The sequence below is a fragment of the Aspergillus pseudodeflectus genome, assembly GCF_044049435.1.
Source record: "Aspergillus pseudodeflectus strain CBS 756.74 chromosome Unknown BJX68scaffold_53, whole genome shotgun sequence".
In the NCBI taxonomy this organism is placed as follows: Eukaryota; Fungi; Ascomycota; class Eurotiomycetes; order Eurotiales; family Aspergillaceae; genus Aspergillus; species Aspergillus pseudodeflectus.
Window position 1 is genome coordinate 1 of NW_027263829.1, and position 15,998 is coordinate 15,998.

The 15,998-nt window shown below is 45.4% G+C and overlaps 5 protein-coding genes across 5 annotated transcripts; 1 reads left to right on the top strand and 4 right to left on the bottom strand.

The window, feature by feature from the left end:
• Positions 1–2,128: 2,128 nt before the first annotated feature.
• Positions 2,129–3,337, bottom strand: BJX68DRAFT_168176 (uncharacterized protein). Its single transcript, XM_071036999.1, has one exon. It carries the CDS (start codon positions 3,293–3,295, stop codon positions 2,657–2,659), a length of 639 nt encoding a protein of 212 aa, XP_070894874.1. The 5' UTR covers positions 3,296–3,337; the 3' UTR covers positions 2,129–2,656.
• A 2,807-nt stretch (positions 3,338–6,144) lies between these two features.
• On the top strand, positions 6,145–7,361 carry BJX68DRAFT_270781 (uncharacterized protein; the record flags this gene model as incomplete). The annotated part of the gene is made up of 3 exons (XM_071046766.1): positions 6,145–6,170; positions 6,221–6,432; positions 6,493–7,361. The coding sequence occupies 3 exons, from the start codon at positions 6,145–6,147 to the stop codon at positions 7,359–7,361; spliced, it is 1,107 nt and encodes a 368-aa protein (XP_070894875.1).
• A 1,994-nt stretch (positions 7,362–9,355) lies between these two features.
• On the bottom strand, positions 9,356–10,988 carry BJX68DRAFT_270782 (CocE/NonD family hydrolase; the record flags this gene model as incomplete). Its single annotated transcript, XM_071046767.1, has 2 exons — positions 9,356–9,834; positions 10,187–10,988. 2 exons carry the CDS (start codon positions 10,986–10,988, stop codon positions 9,356–9,358), a joined length of 1,281 nt encoding a protein of 426 aa, XP_070894876.1.
• A 641-nt stretch (positions 10,989–11,629) lies between these two features.
• BJX68DRAFT_270783 (NAD(P)-dependent alcohol dehydrogenase) lies at positions 11,630–12,661 on the bottom strand (the record flags this gene model as incomplete). The annotated part of the gene is made up of 1 exon (XM_071046768.1): positions 11,630–12,661. The coding sequence occupies one exon, from the start codon at positions 12,659–12,661 to the stop codon at positions 11,630–11,632; it is 1,032 nt and encodes a 343-aa protein (XP_070894877.1).
• Positions 12,662–14,056: 1,395 nt separating this feature from the next.
• On the bottom strand, positions 14,057–15,583 carry BJX68DRAFT_270784 (RmlC-like cupin domain-containing protein; the record flags this gene model as incomplete). Its single annotated transcript, XM_071046769.1, has 6 exons — positions 14,057–14,259; positions 14,350–14,470; positions 14,520–14,862; positions 14,916–15,109; positions 15,162–15,397; positions 15,454–15,583. The coding sequence occupies 6 exons, from the start codon at positions 15,581–15,583 to the stop codon at positions 14,057–14,059; spliced, it is 1,227 nt and encodes a 408-aa protein (XP_070894878.1).
• Positions 15,584–15,998: the final 415 nt, after the last annotated feature.

Below are 15,998 nucleotides of genomic sequence, written 5' to 3' on the forward strand. Positions count from 1 at the left end.
TAGCTTTGATTCCGAAAGTAACAGACAGTAGCTAAAACTAATTACAAGTGTTAACGAGTGTCCTTAAATACTAGCTGTCCATCATATCCATCATAGCCCTCAGCTATGCTGGCTATGTTCCTTGTCAGAGTCGTCATAGTCGATAGCTCGGACGGTTATGACCGTAACTCTTGGCATCCTAGTCAGGGCTATGACCGGCGCGGCGCATCATTCCTCCGTAGTCGTCACAGCGCTAGCTGCGGCACAGCGGATCCATTGGCTGACAATGCCCGTGATCTCTGACACTAGCCACGTTGTGATCCTACTTGTATATCAACCATTATTACTTCTAATAGACTACTCGTGGTGATAAGTATTAAAATTATAAAGGTCCTTGGCCTTTTAGAGCTTTATAAGTAGTATGAAAGGTAGTAATAAGAGTAGATAGCTTATTATAATAGGTTAATTCCAAGAATAAGGATCTTATAGTAGATTAACACTAGAGGTTAGAACCAGCCCCTTACAAGTAGAGGAAGTTCCCTGTAGGCTTAGTCAGCCCGCGGGCTGACTAAGGACGATGGGTTGCAAGTATCTATGTACATTCGCGAGGGTCTTACAGCTACTAGCTATTAATTAGATTATTTTTAGAGTTCTATAATCCCATTAATAGGTTATAATAGAATCCTAGTAATTATAAATCTAAAGATATTAGTAATAACCTTTACTAGCCTTATAATATTAAAGTATCTTAATATAAAGGGGCTAGTAAAAGCTTTCTTAAGCTCTTTAAAAGAGCTCTATACTTTATCTAATAAAAAGAAAGGACTCTTTTTCTATTCTCTCTCTATTCCTTTAAGTAAGTTAGTAAGTAGTTAGGTAATATAGATATATTAATAAATAAATTACTAAAAATAGCCTATAAACCCTAGGAATACTTAGATATTATAAAAGGATATTAGTAATAGCTAGTTACTAATTATCTAAATATATTCTAGGTTAATATAGATTCTATCTTATCTAATAATAAACCTAAGAAAATACACCTCTATTTAATAAAAGCTATACTTAGATAATTTAGTATAGAGGTTTACTTATAAGAGGTATAATAAGACCTTATTAATATACTACTTATATTCCTCCTCTATTTAAGAATAGATAAGGATATTATTAAGATATATAATATAATATTTATTAAGAATACCTTATATTACTTTATTTATATATACCTAGAATATTATAGGTATATTATAACGTTTATCGGCGGATTGGCCTTGACCCGGTTGACTGTTGTTTCGTCGGCGGAATTGTTGGTCAGCTTCATGCCTGTCTGGCTGCACCGTCTGCGTATGCCCCCAGCCCAACTGTAACTTTATGCTCTAAAATACGACTTCCTACTGCGTTTCAGCTTGCTCCCATTGCTGAAGTGCTACATTCAGACTACTGTATCGTTGATCGGAGGAACTAGGCTATTTACGAGCTATGGCTGTCCCTTCCTGAGGTCTCAGTTAATGCTTTTTATACTTGGCGAACCGTGTAGGATATATAAGGAGAAAGGAAGGAAAGAGCGCGTCATTCTATACCCACACGGCAGACCTCTTCTACTCAGCACAAGGATATTCATCTACACCTCCTCAATCCCACAGACTAACTAATGGATCAACCACACAAACTCAGCCTCACTCTGCCTTGCGGACCGTCACGTCATCTAATACACGTGATATAATCATGGCCACGGGAGACTGGCCAGTATAAGATCAAGGACGGGGCATTCAAGAAAGTCCTTACTTCTGCTGCATTCTTTTGGGTTATCGCTTCAGTGTGCGTGGCTTGCTGTCACTTAGTAGACAGGCCTTTTAGTGGTACCACTTCGTAATAAGCCAGGTCTAGAGAAGCCTCTAAGAGGAGTTCAAAATGAAATAAATGGTCCCGAGGCTAAACAGACATTTATAAGGCTTAATATATGCTGTTAGAATCTCTGGTGCAGGGAGCTTTAATCGCAGTTAGCAATGGAGTGGAATCATCCTAATAAAATTTTCGCTTCGATTCCTAACGACTTTTTTTTTTTTTTTTGAAATATTCTGTGCCCGATACTGCGCGGTCACGATCGCACTATAGGTTCGGAATATACTAAAGTCCGTTCTAAAATAAGCCTCAAACTTGTTTCTGTTCTGAATGCTTATGATCCTGGAACCATTGAGGTAAACGATCAAGCTCATTCTGCTTCTCAGAATCACTGCAGTTAAGATATACTAATTACACCGGGTAGAGTTGCTGAATTTGTGCCACTGCTTAAAGCAATTCGCCAGAGCTTTACCCCTTACAGTAGCACAAAACAGCAGTACAGATTGCGACGACTAAGACAACGGGACTAATTCCATTCGCTACCACCGCTGCTGAAGTAAAGCCCGGCGCCTCTGACTCACGGGTAAGGTCATGGATTGTTTTGGTTTCGGGACTTGTTGAAGTGAGCACTAATATTGTGCGATAAACCTGGGTGGTTCGGGCAGTGCGACAGGATTAATCAAAGCAAATTCGGGAAATCGAGAGCCTCCGCGTGGAAAAGAAAGCGTTAAGGGGAAGACCGTACTGAACTAAAAATCCAAATGTGCTGCTCCTATTCCGGCCAAGAATAGCGGTATTTGGTGAGATGAGTATCCAGCTTCCCAGCCACGAGAGCCTAACTGCAGGGAGGATTTGGAGCAACTACACACCCGTCTAGGATGTTACCCAGCATCAGGTCATCCTTCTCCGTGCTGAGAACACGATCCGGCGGAAGAATAGGTATAGTAGAGCTCCCATTTGCTTCAAAGACAGTTGGCACGTTAAAGCTGGCAATGTACGTGGCGTGGGTGGCATGCTGAACAGACAGCCAACTCAGAAGCTGTGAGACAATAGGTGTCTGAGTGAACTTGGCCAAGCCAATAAAAGCACCAGCGAGGGTATTTTCCCAGTACCAAGCTTGGAACACGTAGGTGCTTGCATTTGAAGGTGTAGGTATCGAGAAATTGCATTTTGGTTGTTGAAAATCTGATATATTAGAGCCAAGTGTTTCGACCTGGGCGGCACCCAAAAGATTCTGACGTTTTATACCCTCTAGGTTGCTAGAGTAGTTTGCTGCAGAGTTATTTAGGGCGCTGGAAAAGTCGGTCTTATTTATTGCGTTGGTTTCATAGAAAGCATAGCTGAAAACCTGGATTGCCCAGGCGTATTGGAGAACTTTGCCATCAGGCGATGTGGGTGAGCAGTTACTGCATGATGCGGCAATAGCAGTAGATAAAGTGCTGGAGAGCAGCGTGACCAAGGGTAAGAAATGCATTGCAGACCAATTTTTATGAGTGGCTGAACTAAGGTAACTAGCTTGTAACAGAAAGTATTGAAGATAAGAAGATGCACATTAGCAGCTTAAAACAAAAAGGGCTTTTTTTTATATAGGGACCTTACTATTACTAAGGAACAACTGATTACTAAGGTTTTGAAGATCTAGATCTTGAGTACCCAGAGATAAAGTTTAAATGAGCTCATTTACTATAACCTTAATGGAAGAAAGTAAAAAACTCTAATTCCAAACCTCTTTCTCACATCATTATATGAAAAAATCTTAATAGTCAAACTTGACCTCATGACTTAATAATTCTATATCTATGTTATAATAATAGACTCAAGTAGTAGTATCATCCCGGTTCATAAAATCTAGAACTAGGTAGGTTCTGACTTTCATGAAAGTCAGATAACTACTTAGCTGTCTGCATTAACATATAACTTTCTATAGGTAAATACTATGTGAGAAGGAAAGACACACAGTATATTTTCTTATATAACACATGCTTTCTTCTGCCTAGAACAATATAATCACCGATGTCGAGTAACTCAATATTAGGGATAATTTATTCAACATGTGGATGCAACAATTCTTGGAAATTACAGGATAGTATGATACAAACAAAGTTTATTCACTAGCAAGTGCTTGTGGATAGTATCTCACTGGGTTTTATTTATGGCTGTTGCTGATGACATCAAAACTCTATCAGGACAGGAAGGGTCCCAATATGGGTGACCCATTATTTTATGATTAATATCTAAGCTTATTTTAGCCCAATGAACCCATTACATGTCAGATTTATTGAGAAGCTATCTCCATTTATTTGCGGGCATGCTCCAAAGTTTCTTCACCCTAAAACGGAAACAAATGAGAAACAATAGTCACGTTCCACAATCAGATGTCCATGATTTTCTGGTTGAAGGATGGTGGTGTGTGTTCAGCTGGCGGCCAGAGCTATTCGAAGTTAAAATGCTGAATAGAATTAAAAAATGCTCACAAAGTCCCTGCTTAGTCAAGAAAGCACTGAGAGCCTTTTTGCATTCTATTGCCATGGCATAAATAACGTAAATAGAGTAGTCTGAAAAGCAGATTGTAACATAGATAGCAGAAAGAGCAAGCTTAAGAAAGTAACCTCAAGAACATGGTCATGCACATAGATCATATGATCCACTCTCAGTGTAGGGGACAACCATGCTTCTACTCAGTTTGGAATCGCCTGCTGAGTCCAGGCTACCAGTACATCTTCAATTGGAGCCAAGGATGAGATCACAGTATTTGCCAGAGGTACTCTTGTGGTCATTAATTTTGATATCAATCGCCACCAGAAAATCAAGCAGGCATAATTGCACTTCTTAATGGTCGCCTGATTGAAATTAGGAAGATAATTGGCCACTCAGGTTGTTTATTGACGAGTATAATGGCTGAATACTTACTAGCGGCAGCACTGGATCTCAGAAAGTTGGTGTTGATGACATCACCACACCCCCCTCAGCTTCTCTCTCCAACAAAATGTATACTTGCGTATGTTTATGTACAGCTTTTGACTTGCATGTTCTAGAACTTCCTTAACCTAGCAAGAGAGCTAATCTTATGAGTTATTATGAGCTGCTAAGCTAGACAAGCTTTAACTAGATCATGCAATGCATTCCAATTAATCCTATTTGTTAACATAAGATCCCTCTGATATAGTAGTCCTACTAGATGACACCACAATTACGGTCTCTAAGCTTGATGGGAGTTATGTCTCAAACGATGTACAATGATTTATTAGATAACTCTCCAAATATTTATAATCCCCTAATACCAGAGACTCCAATCTTTATCTTGCTTTTTTTTAGTCTTCAAAGGCGTTCTACAACACTATTATTTTCTATAATCCTCTTTAACCGGGTACGATGACGTCCTATATATATACGGGCCCTTGGATTGACTACGGCCGTAATCGAATTCTTGGAGCTACGCTAACGCTAACGCATAGAGGTGGTAGCTTTCTAACCGCGTTTCTAAGTGCTTTCATTGTCTTTGTGGGTGGTTGTTTCTGGACTATCTTTAAGTTTCTTCTTTACAATATCATAACTACGGATACAGAAGTCGATGCTCTTCATCGTCAGCACCAGGTGATCATACGAAATTCTGAGTCGGCCGCTGGCGCATGGTGGGAGTTATCTCGTCTACCTTTCGGGTGGAGGAGAAAACTTGCCGATTGCTGTGGAGGGCAGGATCAGAAGCAGAGCCTTTGGATCTATGTCCGTCGATCCTGGCGTTTATCTTTCTGGGGTCTTTTGATATTCATTGTATGGGAAGTGGCTGCAATATTCTCCTCTGAAGCTTCAGAAGCTGCCCGAACAGACGTTTTGATTCGATCTAATAATTGCGGCACATGGACATATCCGTCTTCATCAAACTCCTCTGTCGTTTCACTTCCCTTCAAGCTTCTCTCCGACTCGATCAATGCTGCAAGTTATGTCGAAAGGTGCTATGGGCCAAATGCAACAAGTATACTATGCAAAGCATTTGTTAAGCAACGAATCTTGTTTTCAAGCAAGACAGATGCGCCGTGTCCATTTGCTAATGGGTGGTGTTGGTATAATGACTCTGCAGCTTTCGAGCTTGACACTGGATTCATCGACTCATATCATGATCTTGGAATCAACGCACCTTCTCAGGACAGGGTTCAGTACCGGAGAGTCACTACATGTTCCATCATTCCACACCTTCCTAAAGGCCAGAGTATTGTCTATGTCACAAACAGCACTACTGGGTCTATTTATCATTATTTTTACGGACCCGCACAGGGTGGTGGTTTGAATGGGTCGACCTTTGAATACAATAGTATTCAAGCAAGAATGCCCCTTAGTGGTTATGAGTTAAAGTAGGTACTTGCTTTACGTTCTTTTAACACGGTACTAAATGTTATAAAAGTGAATTCACCGCTAATATGGGTGCTGAGAATACCTGGACTCCTACGCCACAGCTCAATACCACGCGACTAGCAGGAGATATCTCATTGATATATCTTGCTCCGAACAATATAAAATACACGAAGCCAGAAAAGGACCCCTTTTTTTCTACATATCTCAATGCATCAGTGCTGTCCGTTGGCGGCCAAAATTTCTCGTTCTATGAAAGTGATTGTATGTCCTGACCCCAGCTGTTTTGCTGATAAGATAATAAGTATCTAACTCTAGCCCTAGACTATGTCCATGTGATGGGCTGTATAGACCAACATCAATTCTGCAACCCAAACCGCTTGAATGGGTCAGATGCCGATAACTGCACTCGTCTCACCGGAGCTCGCCCTATAGAAAATGACCTTACAATGATTGGGTATAATGTACAACAACTCGCCACAGCCAATCGAATCCGGAGGATCCTTGTTGTCAGTGGTGGAATAGGGTCCTCAATCTCCGGAAAGGGTAAATCCGCCCTTCGAGCCAATCAACTTGTCTACAGTGCCCTTGGCGGGAGTATTCAGGCCCCTTTGCCAGACAATCAATGGACTATTGAAGTAACCTACTGGTTTGCCACTAGGCTGGCTCAGCTTCAACGAGCCATAGTGGAGTTTGCCGCCGGTCCAGCCAACCTCCCACCGGAAGCTCAGGTCATTACCCCAACTGACAATGGTTGGCCAATTATGTGCAAGCAGCAGAGGGTTCATAATCCAGGGGGTTACCAGAACTTTAGCACCCTTTCAATCTCGCTTATACTTGGTGTTGGTGGTATAATTATTATTTTAAGCTGGATCATCGAGCCATTTGTGGACCATTGGCGCAGAAAACAGAACTTACGCAATCATAAACGACTCCAGTGGATTTTGGATAACAAGTTGCAACTCCAGCGCATGGCCTATGAGTACATCAATCTTGGACGGTGGGACCAGAAAGATAAGGACATCCCAGTTACCATGCCAATGGCTAACGAGAGGATCTTCCGCCTGCCTGGTAACATTGACCCGCATAATCCAGGGCTATCAGGTCTCCGTGATGTCTTTGACCAGGAAGATAGTAGTGGGTCTCATCACTCAGCGAAACCTTCGCGCAACCCCTTATCGAAACGTGGATGACGGGAAGCTTCCATGCAAATTAGTCAAATTCCAGCTTGTTGCCGGCTCTGCATCAGGTTTCTGGAGTACTGAAAAAAAAGAACATTCCAAGGCGGTCGCCACGCTCACCAAAGAGCCAAGTTGAGGTGTTTCCCCAATTTTCTTGCATTCAGTCGATGGTTCTTCGATATCCTCTGGACAGGGATATTTAGTGATGGGGTGGGAGGTAAGAACTTACTGGGTAGAGATGCCCGGACATCTATGTTTGCTAAGGCCGCGATGATCTCGGCTTTGGAATGTCCTCTCTAGTGGATTTTGTTATTATCTAGAACACACTAATAAGCCATGACGAAGCCCAAGTAAGATAGTATGGTAGGAAATATACTGAATCCTCTGTAACTATATAATATCACCAAAATAGTCAACCTACGGCCCAGAGAGGCGCTGAAGGTTGAAAACAAGATAATATAGGGCGCGGAACACAATAGAATTAACTAGAGATAAGGAAGAAGTAAGGAAGATAAGATATATATAGTAGCAATCTATTAAAAGAGTCTAAAGAGGAGAGGAGGAAGGAAGAGACTATAGATATAAGTATAGTATTTTAATAATACCTATCTTAGTTACCTTTTAAAATACGTTTATAATAAACTACTTTAGAAATAAGGAACCTTATACCTTAATTACCTTACTATTAAATATATAATAGAAGCCACAACTATAGCTGTAACTATAGGAAATAAGAAAGTAGGCTAGTAGAGGACTAACTATACCTATAACTAGGAAAAGTTAAAGTTATTCCTAACTCCTAACTTTAAACTAATGTGTCAACCATAATACGCAAGCGTGAGCTAGTCAAGGCGTATAAAAGCTACTTAATAAATAGGATTATAATAATAAGAACCTTACTATAGTATAAGAGTTAGTTATAAGGTTATAATTACTATAAGGAGAGAGATAGTATTAGATACTATACTATATACTATAAGATAGCTACGTGCCTCAGGCCGTAGCTACGGCCTTAGCGCGTACGTAACGCACTAGAATAACTTCGTGCGTTGCTGGCCTTCCAGTAGGGAAGACCAGCGATTAGTTTAGTAATAATAGAGACTTATCAGTTGACCCTCTGACTCCGCTTCATATATATCTATCCCCGCAGCTATCATATAGTGCGGTTCACACCTAGATTCTAGTTCCTGACAGGATATCTTGTTAACTCATGATGTCCTGTTATCGCCGTAATCTTACAAGGCAGATCTATTGGCTGACAGCATCCCGTGTCTTAGCCCGGCTTCCTGACAGCAGTTTATAGAAGACCTTAGTTTGATACTTGACATCTTCCAGGAGCATGAGCATGATCAAATTAACACTACTTGTCTATATAGGGGTGGCGCCTCTAAGGAGATGCTCACAGCGCTGGATTAGAAAGTTTAAAAGTTAGTGAGACATAAAGCGATATCGTCCAGGCGGCTCTATGCCGCCAAGTTATACTCTTAAAGCACTGGCACTAAGGAACGAGGATTTTCTGTGTTGTACATAAGAAGCTGCATTTCTAATTCTTGGTAGGGGTCTGACAACATTCGACTTCGCCTAGTGTATGCAATAGCGTGCTGAGCTGGTATACTCAACCAAGATATTAAAATCCGAGAGAGCTGTCTTATGAATACTGGATACTCTAGAGAGCACCCGTCAATAAAAGAATTTGCTTCCAGAGACAAAGCCAGATAAGGTAAGGATTTGATAAAAGTGAAAGATTACTCTAAACACCTAATCAAACTAGAATATACTAGGCTGCACAAGCGGCGCTAGAAAGAACAAACGTGCAATGCACTGCGGGTCTTCTACCTATTATGATTTTGGCAGACTTTATTGACTACGCTTATCACGAATTCTGTCAGTCCAAAACCGATCCTGATGGCGGGCATTGGCAGCAATTGTATCGGGAGTAGCAAACTATAGGATGAACCCTTATCTCTCTCATTACCAGCAAATGCCAGGAAGTCTCAATATTATTTCTACATTACAGTAGGCAATAATATCCTCGAAGCTCCGAATTCTCCACGGACTATCGTATGAATAGTGCTCTTCAACCCATTTGAGGTTACTCCAACCCCATTTCCAGTGTTGATTGCAAATTGCGGATGCGACCCTCCTGCAATGATGAGCCTAATCCGGCTTCCCTTCACAAATCTATGTGCACAGTCGTTTAGGTGAAGAATGACAGGGCTAACTCCTTGGCCAGAGGGGAAGCGCTTGTAGGTTTCTGTAATGTTATGCGACTGTCCCTTTGCATCAACTTCGCTGACCCTAATGAATAAATCGGCGTTTGGATTGTCACTGGAGTGGCTTAGTTCGACAATGACCTTTCCGGAAATCTCCACGTCCTTCTCAAGCACCTCGGTCGTGAATGTCAGAACATCGGAGCGGGCGGCCAGTGTGGTGTCATTTGTAGCTCCACCACTTAGAAGCAGATTTCCGCCAGTTGTGGAGTTGGCTTCCTAGGATCAAATGCAAAGGCTGATCGATTCTCTCCAGCTAATGGCTGTTCACTTGAAAGACGACCGCCGGATCGCAGATATAGCTCTTGTGCAACTGTCGGAGGTGGCCACCTTTGCACGTCTCGCCATTCATTGGTCCCAGTCACGAAATACTGGACAGATTTTGTTCTTATACGTTGAATCCGTTTCGCAAGATGTTCTTCCAGCCACTCGAACGACTGTTGATAGACCCTAGAGTCTTGCCCAACACGCATATGATCCCATGGACCCATCAAAAGCGCGACCTTTGTATTGCGCTCACGGAGACACCTATATTGCTCAATTGTCTGTGGCGCAAACACGTCGTACCATCCACCAACCAGAAATATAGAATGTCTGCACGCTCTAGTGCTTCTCCCAGTTGCATTGGCCTGTAATACGGGTCGGAAGTATCTGGGTGCTCGCTGACGAAATCCAGCCAGGACGCGCGACCCTCGAAGTGCGCCTTCACGCCTTGGGCTAGAGGAATCTGGTCCAAAACAGGTCGCATCCTTTCTGCCGTGTTCAGCTTCTTGAGTGTTTGGAAAATCCCCGTCTCTTCCTGACGCGCCATATTTTCGCCCCAACAAATCCACTCTAGCGCCAGCGAGCCCGTTCCCCATAATTGCTGACTGAAGTCATGAGGCGCGCATTGGATCACGGCAGCCACCATGTCAGGTGGTGGATTTCGTAGAAGCGCCCATTGCACAAATCCCAAATACGATCCCCCGAGGGTCGCGAACGACCCTGTATACAAATCTTGTTTCCGCATCCACTGCACGACCGCCCGTCCGTCCTCTTCTTCGTGGCGCCATGGATCGAATTTGCCTCCAGAACCAAACGTGCCGCGGCAGCTCACTAGCAAACATTGATAGCCACGGGCTGCGTATGGGCGGGCGCTGAGAAGCGCAAACACGAGGCCACGCCCGTATGGACATCGAATGAGAATCGTACCTGCTGGTTTTTTATCCTTCGCCAGCACAGGCTGATAGAGGTCTGCTGCAAGTTCAAACTGCGCCGGTTCATCCGATACGGCTTGAACCGTATATGAGCGTGTTTCTGGAGGGAACCCCAGCTGTCGCGCTGCGAGGCGGTCGACAAGCGCGGTGATGAACGCGCGTTTCGTTTTCATCGCCGAGTGGAGGCAAGTCTGAAAAAAAAAGGGTTCCTACAAGGGCTTCCCACAAGGATGAAGTTATAACAGTGTTCGGAACGGGAGACCGACCATCCGGCGTCGCCAGTCGACCCTTGGCGCGGACCACGACGGCGGCTGCTCGGATGCGACCGCTTCCAAAATTCGCTTCTCGTTTTGTTTATCGTTTTTGGCTCTTTTGCAGGAGGGCAATTGGGATTGGAGCCGGTGTACCGATAGCGCCTCGCTCCACCGACTGGAGAGATGAGCTCAAGTATCCTGGTAGACCACGCCTAGGTACTGGTCGCCCAGCATATGCCCAGTCACGAGTGAAGTGCAGAGGCTCTAGTTGCTCAAGTATTTTCTTTGCTAAAGAGCTCGGTAGGGTATTGTACTCATGCTTCTCATTTAAAGAGATCTTGGTGCGTAGTATCGGAACAAAAACAGCTTTATATAAGTTACTAAGGCACCAGATCTGGGATTGCGCGGTCTTGAACCTCTTATTGTGAGCTCCAGTACAGAAATAGTTAGAGGGAGCTATACATGGCGACCTCTATATATTTGGCCGAATCCTACTCGATGAATTGCCCCACCTCTATCGTAAGAAAACCCCCAACTCCGGCAGTGGCATATGCAACTGTTCACCCTGCTAATCGGAGCCCCGCCACGCGAATAACAATCTTACCTCTAGTGTGCCTCTTCTTCAGCTGCCGGAAGGACTGTGGTACTTCTTCCAATGCAAACCTGCAGTCAATTACGGCCTTCGCCTTGCCCTCGGCCATCCACTGCGCAATCTGGGTCAGAAGTTCGGTTGAGTTGTTCGCCTTCACAAAATAGTAATTGCGGCGGCCCACCAAGACCGAAGTTAGCAATGACCTTTTCACTATCATTGCAATGCTTTTAAGGTCCATGGTGCCACCAATGCCAACCTGGACGAAGGTGCCGCCTGGCTTGAGGATCGTGGAACTGAGATCGTACAAATCCGAGGTGTTACCAACATTGTCAACCACCAGGTCGAAGACCGCGCCTCTGCCTTTCAGCTCTGCTATGATGTCTGATTCTCTGTAGTCAATAACCTCGTCAGCACCAAGTTGCTTGCATAGCTCGACGGCAGTGCCTGAACATGACGTGACGAACCTGGCGCCCATGGCTTTTGCAAACTGCAAGCCCCAGCTTCCCACGCCGCCACTGCCGCCGTTGATGAAAACAGTGGCACCCGGCTTGACGACGTCGATTGGAAGCGACTGCAGAGCTGTCGTCGCTGCTGTTGCCGCCGCTGCGGCCTGTTCGGGGTCTATGCCGACAGGAAGAGCGGCACACTCAGCAGCGGTAATGACCGTATACTCGGCCAGGGTACCGTTCTGCGGAGTGCGCGAGAAGCCGCCGAAGACAAGCTGGCCCTCGGTAAAGGTGTGGACCGAAGTGTGGGCGGCAATGACTCGCCCGCAAAAATCAAGACCAGGAATCGCGGGGCGCCGGACAGATATCGACTCCATGAAGGACTCAGGGAGCTTGTAGTCGACTGGGTTAATGGAGACGTTGAGAACGCGGACAAGTATCTGGTCCTTGACGAGAGAAGAGGCTGTCGGGATAGGACCGGTGACGAGATGGATAGCGTCCTCGAGGCCGGCTTCGAGGTGGGCGTACTGCCACATCTTCATGGTGCCCACCATGACAATGAGTACTGGCTGTAGAGGTCGGTGTCGTGTGGAGAGTGAATTTGCGTAGTGGAAGAATGAAAATAATAAGTTTCCTCCACGAAATGTTTCAACCAAGACAAACCCGTGGTCAATATCGGGTACTTAGATAGATTTTATCGCGTATTCCGGAAGTGCTTGCGTCCCGACCATCCGGCATCGTGAACAACAAGCCGGTGTCTGGATCATCACGATCCCGCTTTGAGTGCTGATGCCCGCACATCCAACAGTCTCCGCCTGTCACATTCTAGCAGCGAGAATCTCTCAGGGGGCAATATGTGGTTTAGACTCGTAAGATCTGGGAATGGTTTATTATCGTCCCGCTGATACTCCATCCTCTTTCGCTTATACGGCTTGACAAGATCAAATAAGTGAGGCCTGGTTCGGGTACAAGCAACAATACTAGAGCCTTGTCATAAGCAAAGGGCTCGTCATAGTTGACTACCCTGCAAGAACATGACTGCACTGCGATGCTCTGCATGTCACACGCAACATTTGTCAGAAACGGAAAATATGCCTTGGTTGTCGAATGAGAATCTGATTTCAACATCGAGCAACGTGTTAATTCAGATACTCTGCAGGTGTCCCCTAAAAGTAGAGACGGTTAGGTTCATCACAAACCAACACAGACGGACTCGAGGCGCCATCGTTCCACGATTCCGCCAGTAAAATTATAAAATAATAAAGATTTTCCTAAGCCTAATTTATCCTTATATAAGTTAAACTCAAGCCTTGTATGGCTATCTAACAATATTGGATGGTTTGGACTTTTAATCTTGTTTATAAACGGCCTGCAACATCATTGCGGGTCCTCGGGATAGTTGTCCGCGAAAATATATATCTGACCATATCCTCAACTACAGTTAGGTTGCAACAAACTAAATTGGAAGCACGACGTATATTATCTCTACGTAGGTCCTTCAAAAGAAATAAATGAACAATTATTATGAAATCCCTGGACGTAGACCTTCCCGTCGGCTAATATATTATACCCTCCCTCTATTCTCCGCATCACAACTTACCAAAAGGACAAATACTATAGAAAAGCTACCTTGTCTTCCAGTATAACAAGGGTCACAATAGAAACGATTCAGCTGTTGAAAGTGAAGAGAGGTCTATCGGGTAATGACATGGTATCCGTGCGTCTAGAGAGGCACATGGGTCGTACTCCCGGACCCCCGACTGATTATTTATACATAAAAATGGAAATAGATTAAGAGGTCACAGCCATAGCTGCACGAAGCTAATTACTGATATAAACATTAGAACATTAAATATGTCCACCCAAGAACACCCTACCCCAAAGCCCAACCCCCTAGCCCAGAGCCATAGCCCTATCTCCAAACCTCAACCCCACACCCCGGAAATCGCCTAGTTATTTCCCTTAAGCAGCACCTGCTTCTCCTTCTTAATCTGCCTGACAACCTCAATATCGATCTTGAGGGTGTTCGCAACGGTATCAGCAGGCGTGAGCGCAAGCCATTGCGCAAGCGAGATGTCGGCGACGCGGTCGCTCTTGTAGAATTCGAGCCACACGAGGGTTTCGTCGTCGGAGGTGTTTTCGATGTAGTGGCCTAAACAGAGATGTATTTGTTAGTTGGGATGGGCGGGTAAAGAATGGATAGATGGATGAATGAGGTGAGGGAGGGGAAGTGTGTGCGTACCGCTGTTATCGGGGAAAACCGCAGTGTCGCCAGCGGCAAAGTCGAATGTGCGAGCCTTGGAGTCGCCGATGAAGACGGTGGCGCGGGCTTTGCCTTGGTGGAAGTAGAGCCACTCCTCAGCCTGGATTTTAAATTAGCAGTGGGTCGGTATTTGATCTGAGATAACGTACATTAGGATGCCAATGCAACTCCCTCAACCCCCTCGGCTCGAGCTCAACAATAGTAGCGGCAATGGTCGTCGAGATGGGAAAGTTCCTCGAGTCAATGCGACGGAAGGTACCACCGCCACCGGGGACGGGCTCCGGGTCGTGATCATAGGTGTGGAAGACGTAAGAGCTGTTTCCGGTCAGGGTACCCTGGGGCACATCCTGTGCTTCCTCGCTGACGGTTCCGTTGAGGATGTAGGGGAATTTCTCGGGGACGGTGTCGAAGACGGCGGGGTCGACGCCGAAGTTCTTGGCTAGGACGTCGCGCGGGGTGTGTTTGATCCAGTCGTCGATCATGAAGGTGGTTCTGATGGGTTAGCATAGGGATCTTAGTGTGGTAGAAGGAGGGGGTGGACGTACCCGACTTTCTCAAAGTCGCCGTCGTCAAAGACGAGGAGGTACTCGTTCTCGTCGCTCAAGCCTTGGACGTTGTGGGCGACGCCCTTGGGGAAATACCAGATGTCGCCCTTTTCGAGCTTCTCGGTTGTCCAGCGGCCGTCCTCATCGACGGCGGAGAGGAGGAGGGAGCCCTCGTAGACGAAGCCCCATTCAGCCTATATCGCATCAGCAGACTATCGGACAAGGAGTGGTTGTTGAATCACGTACAACACGATGCCAGTGGAGCTCACGGATTGCACCCTTCTTCAAGTGCTGCTGGGCACCGGAGATGTCGTGGCTCTGAGGCAGATCCTGGATGACCTGCTCACGAACCCAACCGCCCGGGAAGAGGCGTGTCTTGGAGTCGGAGAAACTCCACTTTAGGTTGGGGACGAAGCCATTGTCTGTTGACTGCGCGCCGAGGTTGTCAGGGTTCTGGACGTCGCGGTGGTGGTCGGTGCCCCCTAGTAGACTGTGGTTAGCAGGTCAATAATGGTACAAGGAGCGTTGATGTCCTCACCAAGAATAGGAGCGCCTCTGCCATTGTCGTCAATGGGTTGGCCACTGCTAAAGCCAGACCGCTTGACCGGTGACGGCGAGGCAAGCAGAGTAGGAACTGCTGCAAGCAGGAGGAGAAGTTTCGAGTGCATTGTAACGACGCCCACGCTGATGAAAAATGAGAGAAGAGTGCCAATGAACGAGGGCTGTAGGCCGGAACAATGGCTGACTTGCCTCTCCTTTTCGGGCGATTGATAAGTATTATACAATGTCTGGTACCTGGCAGGATGCAGATGCTCGACAACTGCAAGAATGACAACATCTGCACCCCGATTGACGATTTTTGCGATGTTTAAATCCCGAAATTGGATCGACGGCTGCAAAGCCCGCGACGGGCTGCGTGGTGGTTGTACATGCTCCCAGAACAGGATGGTCAACAGTGCGCAGATGACAAATCGCAGAAACTGGGCGGGCGATCAGATGCGCAAAATGAGGAGTATACAGGATGACGCTATTGTGGTTCGTGAGGTGAGGTTTGTTCCTTGCATGTTTTGCTGTTGTTCGCCA

Coding starts and splice junctions, on each gene's coding strand:
- BJX68DRAFT_168176 (XM_071036999.1), bottom strand. CDS start 3,295: ATGCATTTCTTACCCTTGGTCACGCTGCTCTCCAGCACTTTATCTACT.